The sequence below is a fragment of the Rattus rattus genome, chromosome 16 (genome assembly GCF_011064425.1).
Source record: "Rattus rattus isolate New Zealand chromosome 16, Rrattus_CSIRO_v1, whole genome shotgun sequence".
In the NCBI taxonomy this organism is placed as follows: Eukaryota; Metazoa; Chordata; class Mammalia; order Rodentia; family Muridae; genus Rattus; species Rattus rattus.
Window position 1 is genome coordinate 37,370,712 of NC_046169.1, and position 20,643 is coordinate 37,391,354.

At 47.9% G+C, this 20,643-nt stretch overlaps 1 protein-coding gene across 1 annotated transcript in view; it reads left to right on the plus strand.

Moving 5' to 3' along the window:
* The window catches only part of Srrm4 (serine/arginine repetitive matrix 4), a 61,557-nt gene extending 41,310 nt beyond the window's left edge, over window positions 1-20,247 (plus strand). Inside the window, exons 12-16 of the mRNA XM_032886503.1 lie at window positions 7,595-7,899; window positions 12,500-12,703; window positions 15,323-15,433; window positions 16,023-16,157; window positions 17,836-20,247. Coding sequence (XP_032742394.1) covers window positions 7,595-7,899; window positions 12,500-12,703; window positions 15,323-15,433; window positions 16,023-16,157; window positions 17,836-18,124 — 1,044 coding nt within the window. The 3' untranslated portion in view covers window positions 18,125-20,247. The remainder of the gene's footprint in view (window positions 1-7,594; window positions 7,900-12,499; window positions 12,704-15,322; window positions 15,434-16,022; window positions 16,158-17,835) is intronic.
* Window positions 20,248-20,643: the final 396 nt, after the last annotated feature.

The following is a 20,643-nucleotide window of genomic DNA, read 5'->3' on the forward strand; positions in this document are numbered from 1 at the left end:
CAAAGTTTATATGGAGGATTTGGGAAGCCGGTAGACAGGGAGACCTTGGGTGAGGCTTCTGAGAAAGGGGGAGCTGGGATTGGGTCATTCCTTTCAGGGTCCTCCTGACAGAGAAGGGGCAAGGAGGCCAGCTACCTCCCCCTGCCCACTGTCAGATGCACTGCATGGCCTGGAGGTACCTCAGTCCTAGGAACTCTGTCTTCTCTCCATCCTCCGAAAATCAATCTCTTCCCACCCACCCTCCTCCTCCTCTCCTCCCCTGCTTCCCAGATGAGCCTCATCAGGTCACCGAGTCCGTTCTTTTGCTGTCTTCCTAATTAGTGTCAAAGAAAGAGGAATGTCACCCAGGAAGATGGCCCCGCTGTCTTAGAGAAACAAAGGGATTGGTTTCTTAAGGAACGAACAGGACCCTCTAGCTGCATGCTCTGCCTTGTGGCATGTGAGATTTCCTGGCTCCCCATATGGCAGAGTAGCAAGAAGAAATTTATAGCTGACGCTCTCCATGGGGCCATTTGAAGCCCCGTAAATGGGACTTGTTCAGTTTAATTGAAATTCTCTTCTTGATTGTATTTTTGTAACCTATTAGACCGAGCTGCCTCTTGATCTCGGAATTCAGCCGAAATTAAATTTTGAAGTGCAAGTGAGAGGTTGCCTTTCCCCCCTCTCCATTCTTGATTAAATAATGATTCGAAACAAAAACAATAAATAACCGTGCCGGCTCCCCTGGAGGGCTGAGGTATTCCCAGAAACTCTGGGGAGCTGGAGCTCCCCGGTGAGGGGATTTAATTAATTATTAGAAAACCCCCAAGTGTTAACATTGAGTGCGTTAAGAAGCATGGAGATGAAGCCCGCTCCTGACTCCTAAGCTGAAAGGAAGAAAAGAATTTGGAGGGTTTATGTCTTTGGGACTGATGGAAGGATAAAGGAGAGATATTTGTCAGCCTCTCCCTGCAGCGGCCTCGAATTCACTAAAAGCAGTTCCCCCGAATGATGTTAATGAGTATGGACTGTGGAGATGGCTCAGTTGGTAAAGTGCCTGCCACACAGGCGTGAGGTCCCGGGTTTGATAGCCAGTACCCACATGAAAAGCTGGGTGCTACAGTGCCTTCCTGTGACCCCAGTCCTGAGGAAGTAGCCACAAGAGGATCCCTGGGGCTTCCTAGTCAGTCAGTGGAACTGAACTGATGCTCTCGTGAGAGACCCTGCCTCCAAACTAAGGTGGGAAGTGATTGAGGAAGACTCCCAGTGTTGACCTCTAAGTTCTAGCAGCATGTACATATGCACGAATAGTAACGATAAGTGAGTAGCTGGGGTTACCTCGTATGACGCAGAGTCACTGTGGAGTCTGATTGTGGCTTTGGTGCCTCTGTCTCCTGGTCCCTTTGATTGGCAACAGTCCAACAAGGATTTAAAGGGTTGAGATAGGAAAGACACACGATACATTTCCTAGCTCCAAAAGGAGACAGAGCAAGTGTGCTTGTCTATCTTTCTTCCGAGGCCTTGGGACTTTTAGAGCAGAAGATCTCAAATATCTCAAGGGCCCCACCGCCACTATATGTGAATAGTGGGGACCCTAAGGGCCCAAAACAATGCTTCCATTGCTCTGAAGCTGAGCATTTCGGGAGAATATAGGCCCAGATCTAATTGCCCAATAAAAACCAGAAGTGGGGGGGGGGGCTGGAGAGATGGCTTAGTGGTTAAGAGCACTGACTGCTCTTCCAGAGGTCCTGAGTTCAATTCCCAGCAACCACGTGGTGGCTCACAACCATCTGTAATGGGATCTGATGTCCTCTTCTAGTGTGTCTGCAGACAGCTACAGTGTACTCATATTTAATAATAAATAAATAAATCTTAAAAGAAAACCAGAAGTGGGGTTGTCCTGTGAACCCCTTCTGCTCAGGATACAATGGAAGACCATTCACATTCATTTTCAAACACGCTAAATAGGCTAAAGAAAGCCTAGCTTGCCACAGTGCAAGTTGGCTTGCCCCATCTCCATGACCAACTTGATATATTGAAGCAAAACACTTTCTACACCGCGCCCTCCCCCCCATTCTCCCTAATTCAGGACACACAGCTGACTTGCAGCTTCCAGATGGTATCCTCTGATTGCCAAGGCCCACTTTGCCTGCCTGTGTGGCAGTCTGAACACAGAAGGGAATTAGTGTCCCTTAGGGACAGTCTTTCCCATGAGTATCTCATAAGTCCTTAGCCCACCCTCTCTTGGGTTAATGTTGTCTGTGATATATATTCCACCCAAATTCCCAAAGTTCTCTTTGGCATTGGGCTCTACTGCCCACTGTGTATTGACAGTATACCTTTTACAAGCCCCTGCTCATCTGGTTCCCTTTCCCTCTTCTCTACAAGTTTTTCTTTCATCATCTCTCAAAACAAACCATTAGCTCTCAAATTCTTCCCTCAGTTGCTGGGGTTCCGGGTTAGATAAGACTGTCTTACTTGGTAATTGACCAACTCTTGGGCTCAGGGGTTTTTGGGTTTTTTTGGTTGGTTGTTTGGTTGGTTGGTTATTGGTTTTGCTTTATTTCTGCAATTCGCCACAGATCAGCTTGTATGAAGACAGAACAGGGAGAATTAAGGTTGAGGTGGAGGACGAGGGCAGAGCATCCCAAAGAAGAGAACCCTAGGTGGCCATTTTTCCTGGATAGCATGAATCTGTGAGAGATGCCAGCCATTGTTTAGCCAGCTATGCATGGTCAGAGAGTCACTGTGCACATAAACATCCCTACCGGATGAAGAGCTCGTCAAAGATGGGTTTTAAGGGGGCGGTCAACTCAACCGTGTGTCAACAATGCAAAACTAGGAGCCACCCAGCCATGATAATGTTGAGCAGGGAGTGCTTGTATCGTGCGTGCCGTGGCGGGATATCTAGTTATGGGGATGTTCAGAGATGAGAGGACAAAGGCCAGAAGGCCGACACCTCCATTGTCACTCATGACAACATGCAGTCTCCCGGCTCCACCCCCTCCCACCCCAGTGTTAGCCTTGCCTTTCACTGCTCCCACTGCGACTCCAGCCCTCCTCTCCCAGAGTGAACTGAACACTCTGAGGAGTCTGGGGCTGGGGTGGGGGTGGGGGAGGTCTTAAAGGGCACAGATGTCTCCAATGACAGGTTTATTAAAGTATTCCTCCTACCTGAAATAGTACAGTCTACCAAGACCTATAGGCATAAAACAGAACAGTGTCCCTGTGAACTATAGAAATGTCTTCAGATGACCCCTTTCTCCTCGCCAGTGTGTCCTCTAATAGGACAAATATGTGTGTGGGGGTGTGTGAAATGGGGGCATTTGACGATGCAGTCAATGTCATAAGAAGCAAATGATACGCGAGATCCCACTAAACCTCCACTTGCTGAGCCCTCAATAGTGACGCGAACTGGCCTGCTTTACGTCCAGAGACCAGGGTACACGGTTTCTGACTTGTGTGGCTCAAAGAGATGACTTTAAATTTTCCCTTAGCCCGAGGGACTTAGCCAAAAATGGAAGCCAGCAACTGTTTGTATACAAGTTTCCAGGCTTGGCTGACCTTTCAAAGTAACAGAGCAAGTAAAAGACTGAGAGGGGCCACGGTAGCTTGTCTCCCAAGGGAGTCTCTGTCTGTCTCAAAATCCTCACTGGAGAGCTGGAGCGGATGCTGTCAGGAATGCGCAGGTGAGCCTCTGCGCTTCTGCTGCAGCCCAGGGTCAGGGAGGAATCAGGGGGAGAGAAACACCCAGGGGAAACCCCTTTTCTGCCATGGTCCAGACTTAATCCTTGGTCCCCCCAGGTTCTCTGTGGCTTAACACATGCAGCTTTACATTGACTTCAAAACCCCTGGAATTTTATGGAGCTGTTTTCATTATGATAGGAATCGGCTCTCTAAAGCTGCTAACTATCCGAGCAGATTTCACCATCGCCTGGTCACACAGGCACCGCTACCAAAGACCAAGCCCCTGAGGCTCCCAAGGAACCATGGAGGAGCTTAGGTTGTTTAGCATCTTTTGCTGAACAACTACCCGGAAGCAGGCACTAGAGGATTCTGCTAAGGCACCGCCCCTCTCCTCAACAAGCCGACAGAGACGGACCGACCGTCCAATAAGTGACTAGGCCTACTGAGTAACCTGACATTTAATCTGGAACTAGTAGTTGGTTGAAAGGTTGAATTAATTGATTACAGAGTGCTGTGCTGCCTTGGCCTAAGTGAGCAGAGGGGATGGGCGGGAGAGAAAGGAAGAGTAAACAGGATATGCAAATGACCTGGGGATGGGGGTGTGGCCTGTGTTAGCAAAACCAAGAAAAACGTGCTGCTCAGTGTGGACTGTGGGAGGCTACTCAGGGAAGCATGGACCAGTGATAGGTGAGGATCTCGGATTGGTTTATGAAGTAGATGAAGGAGGTTTGTAAAGAACGCTGTAATTCATGTCAACCAAAAGAACCGAACTGTTAGAAAGTGGGAGGGGCCGGTATGTTTGTGCACCCTGGTGCTCTTGCCCAGTGAAAGCATCGCAGTAGGACTTCATCTCTATTTCCTGGTGATGAAAAGCATTAGCCTATGTAATGCTGTCAGGTCAAACACACAAGCCATATGCGCATTACGTCGTGGCCAGGGAGAGACACTCTGCAAACATCTGGGTGGGCTCAGGTTTTGGGGCTGAGCGTGCACAGAAGACAAGGGCCCCTTCTATATGCGAGCATCAACCAAGAGAGACTTGGTACTCAACGTCTTTCCTCACAGGGAACCATGACACTTCAAGAAAATAAAATACTTCTAGGCTGTAGTCAATATCAAGAGAAAGTTCTTGGAAAAGAAAAAAAATGGTCTAGATGCCCCCAGGGAGCAAGTCGCAAGATACCAGACAGCCCTGAACTCTCAGGTACCTGCTGTTGAACTAGGCCAGCCTTGTACCCTCCAAGATTGACCTCCTTTCTGATATGCTGGTCACCCCACCATTCACTCCTGGTCAAACATCCCTTGATCCTTTCCTTAGATCAAACCAAAGCCTAAATGCTCAGATCGGGCTCCCTGTCATGGTGATTTCCTGTTCCCTACAGAGGGGATAAAGGAAATGATGAGGGAACAATTGGGTATCAGAGATGGGAAAGAAATGGTATCCAATCTAAAAGGAGCTGAATGGGAACAGAGCATGTATATTCTAAAAAAAAAAAAAAAAAAAAAAAAAAAAAAAAAAGAGCTCTCTCTCCAGAAATTTCCACCTTGCCACCTATTTTGAGGTCTCATCTCCAGGGCAAAGCTAGCCAGGTAAACATGATGAGTTTAAGGCAGAGGCTGCACCGTGCCTATAGGATTTACTGAGGCTAGACGATTACTTTGCCCGTGTGCAAAGCCTTCTGGGAGAAACAGTAAGGAAAGCCCTGCCTCCTAGTCCCAGGATCTGGTATTCCAAGCTGCTGGTGTTCTCTCTGTGATAATCAGGTCCGGGTGTGCACATCTCCCCTCAAGGTGGAAGTGGTTTCTTAGGAGAGCTCAAGTGCCCCTCCTCTAGCAAGTCTGCGAAACAAGAGATAAAGTTGGGGGGAATTAGATTTTCATTTTTTAAATAGGAAAGCCTATTCTACTACATAAGGCCCAGGGCCAGGCAATAGGGCATCTATACTAGGCAAGATATCTAAATGCTCATAAATAAAGTAAACAAGGCCTAATAAAGTATGTTCCCCTCTCTTGGCAAATATGTCTTCAAGGTGATTTGAAAGTCATCTTTGAATCCAGAATCTCAGGATCTCTCAGCACTAGAATGGCAGTGAGAGAGAGCCTACCCCAAGGTCTCAGGCTTCCTGTCTCTGACACTATGTAGCAGTGTGTGACAGGCCACTTGGACACCTTAGCATGATCATGCAGATTCTGCCCAGACTGGCCCACTTGAGGCACTTCTCGGACGGAAGACAGAACCTGTGGAGGAGATGTATATCTCAGAAGGAGGCTCGGGAGCCATTTAAACAGAGAATTCTGGAATCCAAGAACCCCAGAGAGGTTTCCAGGGAGTGTCTGCTAGATCCCACAATTTTTCTCCTTATAGAGATATATTGCCAGCAAAGTTCAGGAAAGGATCCCTTTTGCCCACAACAATTAAATATGTATGGTACAGCAGCCAGGAGCCAGAAGCAAATTCCCCGTGTCCTCTCAGCCACAGCCTGACCTGAACGTTGAAGAAAAACATACTCTCAGCATAGAATTCCCTTCCCAAGAGCTCACTGTTCACAGCCTCCTAAAGCCTCAGTCTTCCTAGGCCAGTCGCGGAGGCAGGACTCCGAGGCCTCTCTTCGAGCGACCCCTGATGTGTCCTTCTAAATGCCCCAATCACGATCACGAGTTCCCTTCCGGTGTCCTCTAGAAGTAACCGCGCAGGTCTCTACAGTAGCTTCAGGTACCCACGCAGCGAAAGTTTCCCCCGATCCAACCTGGGCAGGAAGGGAATGGCGAGGTATGAGATATCGACTGGCTCAAAGCGCTGAGCCCCCCAAACCCAAAGGTCAGGGCGAAGGTTAACGTTGTGCAGGAAGGTGTGTGTTTTTTCTTGTCATTTACGACTCTGTTGATGGACTCACGTTGCCCGCTCTTCCCTTTCTCTTACACCTTTCCTACTAAAGGAGGAGTCCTTGCTTGGTAAGTGGATGTAATCCGCAAAGACATGAGAGACTTTATTAGAAGCCACACAGGATGCTTAGCTTCCTCCTACGAGGGAGAAGGACGCGCACAAATGCCTGTAGAAACTCTTTTTTTTTTTTTAAATCGTTATTATTGTTACTATTTTTTTGGTTTGTTTGTTTTCAGTCAGACTATATGACTTTACATTTATTTTGCCCCTCCCTCTCTTGACTCCTTTAGTTGGAAACTGCTGAACCATCAGTTTATGACCGTGACTTTTTTTAAAGAAAGAAAGAGAAAAGGAAGGAAGGAAGGAAGGAAGACAGAAAGAAAAACACACCAACCCTCATCTTTATTTCTTTGACCCATATGACATTTCTTCAGAATTTTATTCAGGCAACTTTTGAGAGAGGGAGAGAGAGGAAGAGAGAGAGAGAGAGAGAGAGAGAGAGAGAGAGAGAGAGAGAGAGAGAGAGAGAGTTAGCTGAGGTTTTTGGCTGAAATTTAAACCTTTGCCTTTTATGGTTTTAATTTCCAAGATATAATTTTTGAGGCCCATAGCCCCTTTCATTTATTTCTTCCCTTTTCCCCATTCCTTTCTTTTGATTATTGTTTGAGGTTTAGGGTGTCTACACCACTCCCCCTTTCTATTGATTTATCTCTTTTGTTTGAGTTTATTGGAGACTACATTTTTGTATGATTTCTTTTACTTTCATTTATTCTGAATCGCATGCCTTTTCCCTGCATGACTCCTAAATCTTCCAGTTCTTCTAGCAGGGGGTTTAAAAACAAAACAAAACAAAACAAAACAAAAAAGATCTAGAGATCTCCTATTTCTGTGGAATTCTTTCAGGAATTTGTGCTTTTGTTTTTTTGGCGTCTCTTCTCTCCCCTCTCTCTTTGCTTTCGTTACAGTGACTCATGACGGTTAACATTCTAGGTTACTGACACAAAATCCGGAGCTCAGCAGTGTCCGACGGGTCTTTTTTTTCAGATCTCTGGGTCGGGGTCCGCGGCTGATCTCTTTAGCAAATCGGCCAGCCCGCTCGCCGCCTCCCGAGGGCGCTCGCAGGAGTACGACTCGGGCAATGACACGTCCTCGCCGCCCTCCACGCAAACCAGCTCGGCCAGGTCTCAGGGCCAGGAGAAGGGGAGTCCCGGTGGGGATCTGAGCAAGAGTCGGGACCTCAACTGTGGCAACACTTCCGATTCAGGGAACTCCTTCACCACATCCTCCCCCCAGAACAAGGGGGCTGTCTTAGAGAATGTCTCTCCCGCCTGCAGGAGCAGTGAGTCAAGGTCAGTGTATTTAGGGGTGAGCGGGCCCCCATCTTAGGCACCATTTCACTGTCTCTTTATGGTGCCCCTTTTTTCCCCAGGTGTCTTTATTTGCAGGAGACAGGACATTCCATTCAAATTAGTGCTCTTGAGCGTGCGCGCGCGCACAGACACACACACACACACACACACACACACAAACACACACACACACACACACACACACACACACACACACACACGACCCAGGGGCTCAAAATTTGCTACTGGGTCTTTATTTTTTGAATTGCAACTCTCAGCTCTGCTCCCAGCCTCTGGTGGCTTCTCAAGCAGACCCTCCCTGAGCTTTTATAGAAATGCTAACTGCCTGTCTCTCTGGCCAGCAAAGAGAAGACTACCTCCACCCTATCCCCTCAAAAATCTTAGCAAAAACACCCAATCTGATACTATTGGCTCTCCTTGGCCCACCGTAGGCCATTCATGCCTCCTCAAACCAGTCTCTGGCAGAGTAAATATTGAGCTACAAGCTAGAACCTCTGGAAAAAGGCAGGAAAAGCTGGGGTGTCCACCCATATCAGTGAGGGAGGGATGGGAAGATGATAGATGCCAATTTACAGAGTCTCAGGGAAAGTCTAACATTAACTTCATCTAAGTCACTGTCAGTTAAAAACGTACCATAATAATAATAAAGTTACCAGAATAATTAAAAAACATATTCATACCAAAAAACTTATATGATTATAATAGTTTTATTCATATTTCATATATGATTATAATAGTTTTATTCATATTTCTAAAAGTTGGAGGCAACCAAGTTGTTTGTGAATAAACTGTGGTTTATCCAGACTCTAGAATATGTTTTTAATTCTTTTTTTAATTCTTTATTTATTTTTATTTTATGTGCATCGGTGTTTTGCCTACGTGTATCTGATTGGGGGTGTCGGCTCCCCTTGAACTGGAGTCCTAGACAGTTATGAACTGTCCTGTGGGTGCTGGGAATTGAACTCAGGTCCTCCAGAGGAGCAGCCAGTGCTCTCAATCACCAGACCATGTCTGCAGCCTCTCGGCGGACTCTAGAATATTATTTGGCTCTAAAGATTAAGGAAAATTATGCTATCAATGTATACAAAAGAAACACACACACACACACACACACACACACACACACACACATACACGACTCCAGTTACGTGAACCTGTGGAAAATAATGGAACTTTTCATGTGAAATATTGGTTTGCATTGTCTGAGAGAGGGAAGATGACTGGCAGAACATGACATGTTTAGGGCCATGAAAACTATAACACACGATACAATCTTAATGAGTTAACGTCTAGGGATTCACCCGAAGTCATGGGATAACTATAACACCAAGTGTGAGTGTGGGGTAGGCCTTGGATGCTGATGTAAGATGCTGGCTCCTCAGTCCTAACACATGGACTCCTTTGTTGAGGGACGTTGGGTATGGCAGATGAGGCCCTGGAGGCCAGGCTGACATTTAAAGCACTCCAAAATAAAGTTTATTCATGACGACACACCTAGCTGCCACTGTGAAGTTTGTGTTGGGCGCTTTGCTTGCTACCCATGTTTTTTTCCTTCAGGGGGCAGAACCAAGGGATCCCTGGAGCTAGCTGCCTAGTGAGAAGAGGCCTCTCAGTAAACTCTGGATTTAACTGAGAGACTCTGCCTCAGTGAAGAAAGAGGGGAGTGGCGGAGGCTGTCTCTGGCATCAGCTAGTACCCGCGTATACACCACAGCCATATCCATACACACATGCGTGCGCATACTGCACACACGCACAGACACATAAAAAGAATCTGGAAAAATATACACACTGGAACACTAAGCACTAGATGTGCTCTCACGGGAGCGGTTGTTTAAATTCACTGGCCACTTAATCCACACCATTCATTCCCTTACTGATGCCTCAATTTCTTACCAGACACACTCTTATGGCAACACTCAGTTTGGTCAAAATGGTGGGCCCCTTGTCTCGAGTTTATAATTCACTAGGCAGATACCCGAGTAGGGAAAGTCAGCTAACACGCTCTACCCAGAGAAACCCAGGGGCTCTCCTCCTGCTGGGGCTTCAAGTCCACCTTGATTCTAAGTGGTCAAGATTTCCAAATGACAGCCACACGCTGGTCAAGTGTGGAAGCAGCTGGCAGCTAGCTTCTCCAAGGACACAGCACCCTTCATCTCTAACATAAGACCTAGCCGGGCTCCAGTGTGGACCAACAGCTTGGGGCTTTGTGTAGCTTGGCCTCTGGTTTGCCTCCTCTGGGACATCCCTGTGTTCAGCTCCTGCCAATCCCTGCATGGGAGCCAGAGTCGTGTCAGCCCAAAGGTCCGACCTCTCCGAGAGCAGACGGTGACGGTCCTGTATGGGAGAAGGTTGCCACATAACTACTGGCACACTAAAGGGCTATCATTTGAGGGAGTAAAGAGAAAGGGAAGAGAAGTAAAAGTAAGTAAAGTAAAACAAAGAGAAAGTGAAGAGAAGCGATGATGATAATAACAATATTAGTATTAATTAATTTAAAAGCCATTAACATCTATTGAGCCAGGTAAAATGCTAGACACTTTTAACAATGCTTCCTGTGTGGGGTTGGGGATTTAGCTTAGCGGTAGAGCACTTGCCTAGCAAGCGCAAGGCCCTGGGTTTGGTCCCCAGCTCCAAAAAAAAAAAAAAAAAGAAAAGAAAAGGAAAAACAATGCTTCCTGTGAACAGCTTTCCCCCACAAATTAGTGTCTCCACTAATTATAGTATATAATATATGCTATATAAATATGTATATAATTTTACACATATCACTATTACAACCTTTTTGTGAAGCAGCGAAATCGAGGCACAGACCTGCAGACCAATTCAGTTACCAAGCAACAGCAGCAGCATTCAAATGCAGGCCCGTCTCTAAAACTAGATTCCACGTCCAGGAGATATATAGCCGTTACCTGCTTAATTTGATATACATAGACAGCCCAATTAAATAATTTAGAAGCAGCCTTTCACCGTAGAAAGTAAATGATGGTGAAATCACGGGTATTTATGCCCTGCCAGCTCTGGACAAAGGGCTCAATAAATATGGACTAAGGGATATGAGCTGGAGACCAAGGGCACCACAGACACAGAGGGGAAGGGGTTGGAGTGGTGACGGGCACGTGGGTGTGCTGCCAGACAGATCCAAGTTTGGGCCGCTGAGTGACCTTGGGCGAGTCACTAGTCCTTCTGAGCCAACTCAGTAATTCGGTCATAAAGGGAGAGCTAGATAAACAGCTATTGGGAGGATTAAAGGGAATGATGGTTTCAAAGAACCTGAGACACGGAGGATGACTTTAAGGTGACACTTGACAAGCTGTGTGTGAGGATATTGCAGAGGGGCAATTCTCCATATCCAGGGCAAAAGACACCTGGAATTGTATGACCAAAGTCGTCGTGTAGGAATGGGAGGAGGGCTAGGCAGGAGGAACCATGGCAACACAAAGGAGACCCTCAACCCAGACTGGCAGGAGAGAAAATGTCCTAGAGGCTTTTCAGGTCAAACCAGAACCATGGTTAAAGGAATGGCTAGGTGACAAGGACAGGGGAGTTGCATGCCAACACGTCCTAAGATCTAAAGGCAAAGAACAGAAGAGGACATTTGGTTTAGGAGGGAACAGCCTGTTAGGGTCAAGAGCCGGGACAAGAGGTGAACAGAGGTTGTCATGAATCTATAGAACTCTACCAATGCGATTTGAAGTTGACCCTTGAACTTGACTCCTGCTCATCTTGACATAAGCATGTCTGCATGAGGACCTCGGAAGGCGTTCAGTACATCCCTAGACAAGACAGACTGTAAGGCACAGACCCCCACCCCCACCCCTTGTCTGATTATAAACAAGCCTCCATCTATCTCTTCTGGGGTCTCAATCTCTCCATCTGCAAAATGGGCTACATCAAAGTTGCCCAAACTTAAGCTAACCGCAGGTCACTTTCTTGATTTTCTTTTCAAAAACTATATTCCCGTTGGTTCGTTTATCGTAGTCATATCACGCCCTTTTCTGTATTGAAATGCAAATCGCTTTCTGAAACACCAAAGCTCCCCGTATAGAAAGCACCTCTGATACTATGATTAAGATAGCGTCTTTAACTCTGATCAGTTACAGTTCCCTGCTCAAGGCCTTGACCTCAGGGCCTGTTCCCTTAGCGTGTGGAGATTACAAAGTGTTAGAGAGGTGCTGAAAAACTGAGAGCACCCAGCCAGGGCTTTCTCGTTCACGCAAGCTGAAGGACTGGACAAGGACAAGAAAGGGGAGGGGTGGCAATCTCTCACCACATGATTTGATGTTATTTAATTAACACTGCGCCCCATGAGGGCTCCCTGGGATGCTCTGAAGCGGCCCCTGTGGTGTGTGGCACGTGTCCCTTACCTGGGGGAGGCTGAATTGGACTAAATATCCATCTACTTGTGAGGTCTTTCCTAAATCTGACACCTGCCAGGCCATCCCTGAAAGGAGGTTGGGGGCATGGAAAGAGGAACGGAGGACACTGTGGCCTGGGCAGATGTGGGGGTGGGAGTACTAGGTCAAGGTGTCCCCAGAGTAAGGGTGGCTGGGTAATGACAGATGTTTTTCCTCCTGCAGAGGGTTTCAGTCTCCATGTCTCCAGTGCGCAGAGGTGAAGAAGTCTAGTTTGGTCCCATCCACAGCCCGGAGCTCCCCCATTAAAGAGTGCTCCCGTAGCTCCTCCTATACCAGTACTCGGTCCTCCAGTCTCTCATCCAGGTCTCCAAATCCCAGAGCCTCCCCCAGGTCCACCCGAAGCCGGTCCACCTCCTCTGAAAAAAGGTGAGTGAGTCTTTGACATTTGATCCACCATTTGTCCATCTTCAGCAGGGAGTTTTCTAACTAGCAATGCACGCACCCCCAGCCCCACACACCCTCAGCCCCTCGGGGAAGAGGAGTCAGACTTGACTTTGAATACCTGCTCCAGTCAGTACTGCTGACAGGCTTGGTTAGGACAGCCAGTGTCTCTGAGATCCTGCTTCCTTGTGTGGCAAATAAAAAGAATAAGAAGGCTTGGCTGAGGGGCCCCCTGGTTCCTCCCCGGGGTGGAAGCACTTAGAACACAAGGACCATTCATTGTTATTGTTTCCCTTGGCATGAGGAGGAGCTGAGCATCAATTAACTCTCTCTGCAGGAAAAAGTAACCAACCCCATCCTTCAGATACATTGTGTTTACTTAGTTGCTGTAACTCTGTGGATTAGAGACTTGTGCTGGGCTCAGCAGGCTAGCTCAGTTGTCAGCCCCTCCTGTGCTTTTGACCAGATGGTGGCTTGGCTGGGGGCTGGGAATTGAAAGTCATCCAGTGATTAGTGGTCTCTGCACTGTATTGTCTCTCATCAACCAGGAGACTTTCTGCTTGTACGCATGGTAGTGACAAGGGGGGAGAGAGAGAGAGAGAGAGAGAGAGAGAGAGAGAGAGAGAGAGAGAGAGAACACAGCAATGTACAAGGCTTCCTTACTTCTCAGCTTGTAGTAACATTCCATTTTGTCCATCTTGCTATTCTATTAGCCGTAGTAAGTCATAGGATTCACCCAGAAGATTCTCCTCTAGTGGGAGGAGTTGCAGAGTTACATTTCAGAAAGAGAGAGAGAAGGAGAGAGAGGGAGAGAGGGGGAGGGGAAGAGAAAATGAAAAAAGAGAGAGAGAGAGAGAGAGAGAGAGAGAGAGAGAGAAACTGCAGCTGTTGTTATAGTCTCACCCTCAACGTCAACAATGTCGACAGTCATTGGCATTGCTTGGTTACCGTATACGGAATAACTATGTCATGGAACATCTCGGGAAACTGGGACATCCCATCTAATACAAACCCCATGCCTCCTTGATCCCAGCTTCCCTCTTCAAACAGAAACTCCCAACAGCAAGCTAGCTGTTCTTCTCCACAACTATCTAATCAAAACACAGTTGTTTCCTTTGTTATTTCAAAGCCCACACTTGCATTGTTTTCCTGTAAGATTTCTCAATGCATATTCGAAGAGCTAACCGGCAGGACACTTTTCTAGGGGGATTGGTACAACTGTACTTGGTAGGAATGAGTCATTCCTTCCTCCATGGTGTTCCTTAAGACTGGGACTATCAGTAGCAAGAGAGGTAGAGCATGGATTAGTAACTGAGATGCAACGTGAAGAGCTACCCTTCCTCTCTCCTGACCACAGAAGATACAGTCTTTATTCTCGATGGATGCCTGTAGCCAACCCTTGGATCAGTGCCAAGCCCTGTAATAACATTGCCCATCTCTTTTTGTAACTAAGCCCCTGTCTTGCACTATGATGGGAATACTTCCATTTCGAGGGACCACGGCAAAATCAACACGAGTTTTGCTCTTCTTCAGTTACCCGGAGACCTCCGTTCTTACCACAGTCTCAGCGCACTCTGCATCCAATTGTTTTCTTTCTTATTGAATGGGCGATACTTATCCTCTCTTCTTAGGGCAAACGTGCACACGCAGCTTTCTGACATGTGGGAATTACTAGCATGGCTGCTCTTTCTTGTGAACCAGCAGTAAGTAGGGATTGCTTGCACACAGGCAATGCAATGATGGTAGATCTGATCACAAGAAGGCTACTTAGTAACAGGCAAGTAGCCCATACAGCACGGATACTCTGCACAAAGCTGTTTCCTAGGCAGGGTGAAACAGGATCCCCATGCCAAACGTGCTCCTCAGAATGATTTGGAATGCAAAACTTGTGATTTACTTGTTTCTAGAATTTGCCACTTCATTTTTTTTCCTCCCAAACCATTCATGAAGTCACAGAAAAAAAGCAAGACCGTAGGTTTAGAGAGGAGGGACTACTGTAATCTACAGAAGGCAAAAAGCACTATGTAGCCAGAAACTCTTGGATTCATTTGTCCACTAGCTGTGTGACCCTGATCAATTACAATTACATCTTCTCCCTGGGTCTTTGTTCCTCTGTTCCTCTGTACTGGCTTATTGGATGGATATATGTGTGTGTGTATATATATATATATGTATATATATATATGTATATATATATGTATATATATATATGTATATATATATGTATATATATATATATAGAGAGAGAGAGAGAGAGAGAACTGGTTTACTCTTAGATTTACAACTCACTTTGTAGGGTTGACACCATCACCCCATTTTGCGGAGGAGAAAATGGAAGCCTAGAGGACTGGAATCACCTACCCAAGATCACACAGATAAAATGTGGCCAGGACCATAAGCATTCACTATATAACAGGGCGTAACCTGTATTATTATCGATTACATGAAAAGGAGGAGATTTCATTCTCTGGTTAAGAGACGGGTCCCTTTATAAGACTTGAGCAAAGAAAAAGAGCGCACCCAGGGACAGAGCCTTAGACGGTGGCACAGCCCTAACAGGTCTGCCGGCTGCAGGCTCCTTAGGGGCTCTTCTGTCTTCCCCAGGTCCTACTCTCGCTCTCCCAGCTATTCGTCCAAGTCTGGCAAGAGGAGCCCACCTAGCAGAAGCTCCAGGTCTCGTCGAAGTCCGAGCTACTCCCGCTACAGCCCCAGCAGGTATCACCACCCCACCCCCCCCCACCCCCAACCAGAACAGATCCCCGCTCCTCCTGAGCCACATCCCTTTGGCCTTGCCTTTCTGTACCAATCTCCCAAGCCCTCTCCCAGCAAAGGTAGAGACAGGAATTCTTGAAATCTTTTTTGTCCAATCAAGAGTGGCAATATGCCCTTTATTATACTATCCTTTCACATCCGGGTGCTCGGTTTTCCGACTTGACTTGTTGTGTCCTTTTGCCCATTTATTCACAGCCTCAATTCTTGCCCACCCCAGGGCCTTCTGATATGTTCCTCCTCACACACCAATATTTGTGCCTCTGCCAAGGGACACACACATGTGTGCACGCATGCATGATCAAAAGGCCGCCTCTCTGGCTCATGCCCAGCTTACCCCCATGGTGCTCACGGAAGCAGATTCTTCCCAGAGTGGGTCATCTTCCCTTCTCTGTCTTCTTTGTGGCCCCTGACAAAGCCCAGCCTCAGTGGACACGTCTTAGAGTCTCACACAGCATGCACCTGTTAGAAAAGCCAGCCCAGCCCTAGTTACCTAGTAACGCCCCTCCCCTGCCCCGCTGCTATACCCCTTCAGGGAACGGGACCCAAAGTATGGTGAGAAGGAACCACAGCCCCGAGAACGTGCACGCAGGAGGCGAAGGTCCTACTCGCCTATGAGGAAGCGCCGGAGAGACTCCCCAAGCCACTTGGAGGCCCGGAGGATAACCAGGTGAGACCCCAGAGCCGGCATTGTGACTTCCAACCTTCTCCCTTCTGTCCATATGGTTGATGGCTCTGACTAAATCTTCTTTTGCCTCCCTGAAACTAGACTTAAGGATTGAAGGGCGGGGAGCGCTCCAGAATAGTCCTTCCAACCCCTAAAATGATATTTGATTCAAAGCCTTTCCTAGTGTGGAATCTTATGAAGCTTCCAATTTGTTCCTGAAGTGGGGCTGGGACCCGGACAGCACGTGGACTAAACTTGTCCTAAAGACTGAAGGGAAGACAACGGGCCGATTTGAGGAATATTGTGTAGCCTAGGGGGTGTTCCACAGGGCAAGGCATTGGCCTGGTAGTATAGCCTGACTTTGGTGGAGATAGTCCTATACCCTAAAATATTCAGATGCCAGGTTAAAATTAAACTATCCGTGATCATACCCTTAACCACGTTCAGATGGTACAAATGTCGTTACTGGGATTTCCAATACAGCTGAGGCGAGTAAAGATTTTGAGTTAAGACCCAGTTCCTGGGGGCATCTAGAGCCTTTTCCTGTCCTTAGGCCGTTTTTTGCCCACAAAACAAGGCATCGTGCCCAAGAATGTCACGTGGAGGAGATCAAAGGGAGTGAGAAAAGGTGACCTCGCTCTGTAAATTTAAACACCGGACACACTGTGTTCTGTCATTAATGACTGAGTGGTCAAAAAGGTGGAAGTGTGACCTGTGACAGCTAAGGTCTCTGAGGAGAAATGCTGTTGGCAGAGAGAGAGAGAGAGAGAGAGCACAAAGGGTGTGAGAGATATTGAATTTCTCAGGCCATGAAAGCTGGGAGAATGGCTGAATGTTGCTCCCCCTCCCCTCCTCCCTATCCCCTCCCCACCCCCATTAGGTTATCTTTCTAGATATCTTCACTAATCCCAGAGATCAGCAGGGATCCTGGAAGCAACACTGGTATCCTTCCTGGAGAGGACCAGGAGGCAGAATAAGAACCAGGGTACCAGAGTGATGGATGGAGTTGTCTGCTCAAATAGTCCCCGTCCTCTCTTCCTAGCTTCTGGGCATCCATGAGCATCTTGGTCGCCCGTCACCCATGCTGCCTGCTAACTGTTCATGGATGTACATCATTTTCTTAAAAATTAGTGTGTTCTTTTTCACAGCGCCCCCCACCCCCACATTCCCGAATGCACTTGTTTTTAAAAAGTAATGATAAAGTACAGTGAGTGGAAAACCAGCCTCTTCCGCCTAGAAACGGGACCTACTAGGAATAGAAAGTTCTAGCAAAAGTAAAAATAGCAAGACGAAACTTCAATTAAAGTGGCAATGCAGATGCTGTTGCTAGCTGGGACCTCTGATCCCCAAGCCTGATTTGTTTTTGTTTTTTGTTTTTTGTTTTTTGTTTTTTGTTTTTTTTTTAAGTGATATCACTTTTTCAGAATTAGAGCAGGATTAAGCTGGGCCTTTTCTTTGGTCTCAGAACTACCAGAGGTGGGGGAAGGGAGAAAGAGGTGGAGTATGTTGTTTTGTTGGGGGTTGGAGGTTTTGTTTTTGTTTTTGTTTTTGTTTTTTTTTCTGGTTTCCTTTTTCTCACTAAGAGACTGGGAGATAGAAGGATATTGTTTTGTCTGGGGCAGCACTGGGGATCCCCGAGAACAGAATGAATCCTCATGCTTCCTATCTCTGGTCTCTACAGTGCCCGCAAACGCCCCATCCCCTACTACCGACCCAGCCCCTCCTCCTCCAGCAGCCTCAGCAGCGCCTCCTCCTGGTACAGCAGCAGCAGCAGCCGCTCTGCCAGCCGCAGTTACTCCCGGAGCCGGAGTCCCAGTCGGAGCCGCAGCAGCCGAAGCCAGACCAGGAGCAGGACGCGGACCAGCCGCAGCTCCAGCTCCCGCAGCCTCAGCCTGGGCTCCCGGAGCCGCAGTCGGAACCGGAGCCTGAGCTACAGCTCAGCAGAAAGCTATGCCAGCACGAGGCGTTAAGCGAAGGCCCTCCGTCGAGCCAGCTGCCCTCCGGGAAGACCCCTCTGTCCACCGGGAGGACCCCCCTCTGTACTCTGCAGTCTCCTTTACTACCTGCCCTTCAGACCATCTCCTGAGTGACAGATACAGAATGCTCCTGGCTCCTGTCCTCTCATGTCCTGGGAAGATGGCATGGGAGACAGGGACTTCTATTCCTTTGCCAAGCTGCTAGGAGCCTCTCTACCAGCACCATCCTGGGGCTCACCGGGTCGGATAGGGAGGGCCAACTGTGGATCCATGTCTCAAAAGTTTGGGCCTGGCCAAGATATGGAGATGGCTCTGTTCCAGTCATCTACTGTTCACAGGGCATCTCCTAGCGGCCAGGGTTAATCCACCCTCACCCCCACCACCCACCTTCCTCCCTTATTCTGTTTCATGGCTGCACAGTTTGGAACCAGTGTTGGAAAAAGAGGAGATCAAGGGTGGTTGAAACTCAAGATAAGAGCTCAGAGCTTTTACCTCCAGCTCCTGGGTCCTGCTAGGAGAGGTCAGACACGAGCATGGGAAGAGGATGTTAGTGTTGGTGGCAATAGGTTTCAGGGAAGATTGGAAATGGTCTCTCTATAAGTTCAAAGAGACAGATCAACTGACTTCCTAGTACGTCAGCATCATCAAGGAAGGAAGCCCAGCAGGTTCCAGCTTTATGGAGGCCCTTACACAGGGTCCTGTGACATCACAGGGATAATAAGGAGACAGTGGAACCGTCCACATACCTTGGGCTACAGCCCTACTTCCCAAATTTGCCTCATCCCCAGGAGCTGGCACAAATTTGATTCCACGGGACCATCTGTTGAGCATTCTCAGTGCTGTGGCCAGCAGCCAGCCCCCAGCGCCAGCCAGTCTGCCCTTGCCCTCCAGTTGGCGCCTGCCAGCCCCCTCCACATTGCCCAGACTGCCACACCCTGGATTCTACCCAGGGCATCCTGGCACCTGCTGTCCTACATGAAGACCACTCTCTTTGCCTCTCAGGAATTTTGCCGAGACAGGGCACTGCATTGTAAATCAGTGTTGTTGGGGGGAAGACTCAGATTCAGAGAGTCTGTGACAGAGGGACTTGAATGGTCCCTGTCTCAGGCTCCTGCTAGCTTCTGAGTTTGTGGTCAGCATAGGGAAGCCCAATTGCACTTAGGGAGTACCACGCATAGGAAGGGAATAGAAGTACCCTCCCACCCAAGGCTGGCCAGCAAGAGTAAGCTGCCTTCTGACACATAAATGCCACCAGCTGCTTTGCCTGCAGAAGATATTGGGAACAGGCAGGCAAGAGAGATGGTCCTTAAAATAAACCCTTGGGCATCCCCCTCACCAGCTGCCTGGCTCTCTGAGCCTTGTGGGTATCAAGTTTGTGATGACAACAGTTGAGCAGAGCCAGGGCACATGGAGAAAGAGCTTCTCTCCCAGCTTTGGATAGTGGCAAGGACAGACAGCATTACCTATCCTTCTTGCCACAAGAAAAACATCTAGGGGGGGGTGGGAGGGTGGGAATTTCCATCATAAACGCAGTGATCTCCCCATACCAATCTTTCCCAGCCTATCATGGTGCCTGGGGGTCCAGTGAGCACCAGAGAAGTTCATCGTCCATCAGGAGAGGAGGAGGATCAGTGACTGTATCATGGCTTCTGGCCCAGACCAACACTCCACTAACACAAACTTGTGGATGCCTATGCAGACACCACGGGAGGCCAGATGGTAGGTGCCTGGCACAGGAGTAGGTGCCCCGGGAGGGCATGTGCAGCTACTGTAAATAGCCCTTGTCCCCACCCAGGATGCCAACCAAGTCAACGAAGCCTCATCTTTTTCACGGAGACAAAGGCTTCCAGGAGCTACAAAACCCTTCCCAGCAGGACAGCTTGTGAGGAAGGCAGGAGCCTGCCCGGAAGACACAGACTATCTCCGTTCAAACCACTCTAGGGGGACCGTTTTGCCCGGGGCTCCTAGCAAACTTTTTATTTATTAGATTTATTTATTTTTTATTTATTTATTATTTATGTGATGAGCTCTCTTTCCTCACCAATAGCGGCATTTCATTATTTATTTGTGTATTTATTCCGAGAGATTGTGTACCTTAATATGTGGTCATACGTGTATTTGGTGGAATCTTCTAAATTATTTGTGTATCTCTCTCTTTTTTTAACCTGTTGCTATGGCTGCAATGGGAGAGGCCAGAGGCATCTTGGTCTTTTTCATGAATGCTCTAAGCCCTCAATATGCTGGGGCGGACCCAGAAGTGTACTCATCCCAAAGCTTATATCATTTAGGTTGATGTCAGTGAGGTTTGGGCCTGTGCCTCAACACCATGTACACCTGCTTCATTGTTAGCATAGAGATAACAGAAAGGTGAAGTCAGCCACCGAGCACATGATCCTCAATTCAGGGCTGGAGCCTGACATTAGCAGGTAAAGCTACACACATTTTAAAGAGCTGTGAAGGACTCTTTGAATGATTGCCTACAGTCAGAGTGCCATGTCTTGGCCAAACGGCCA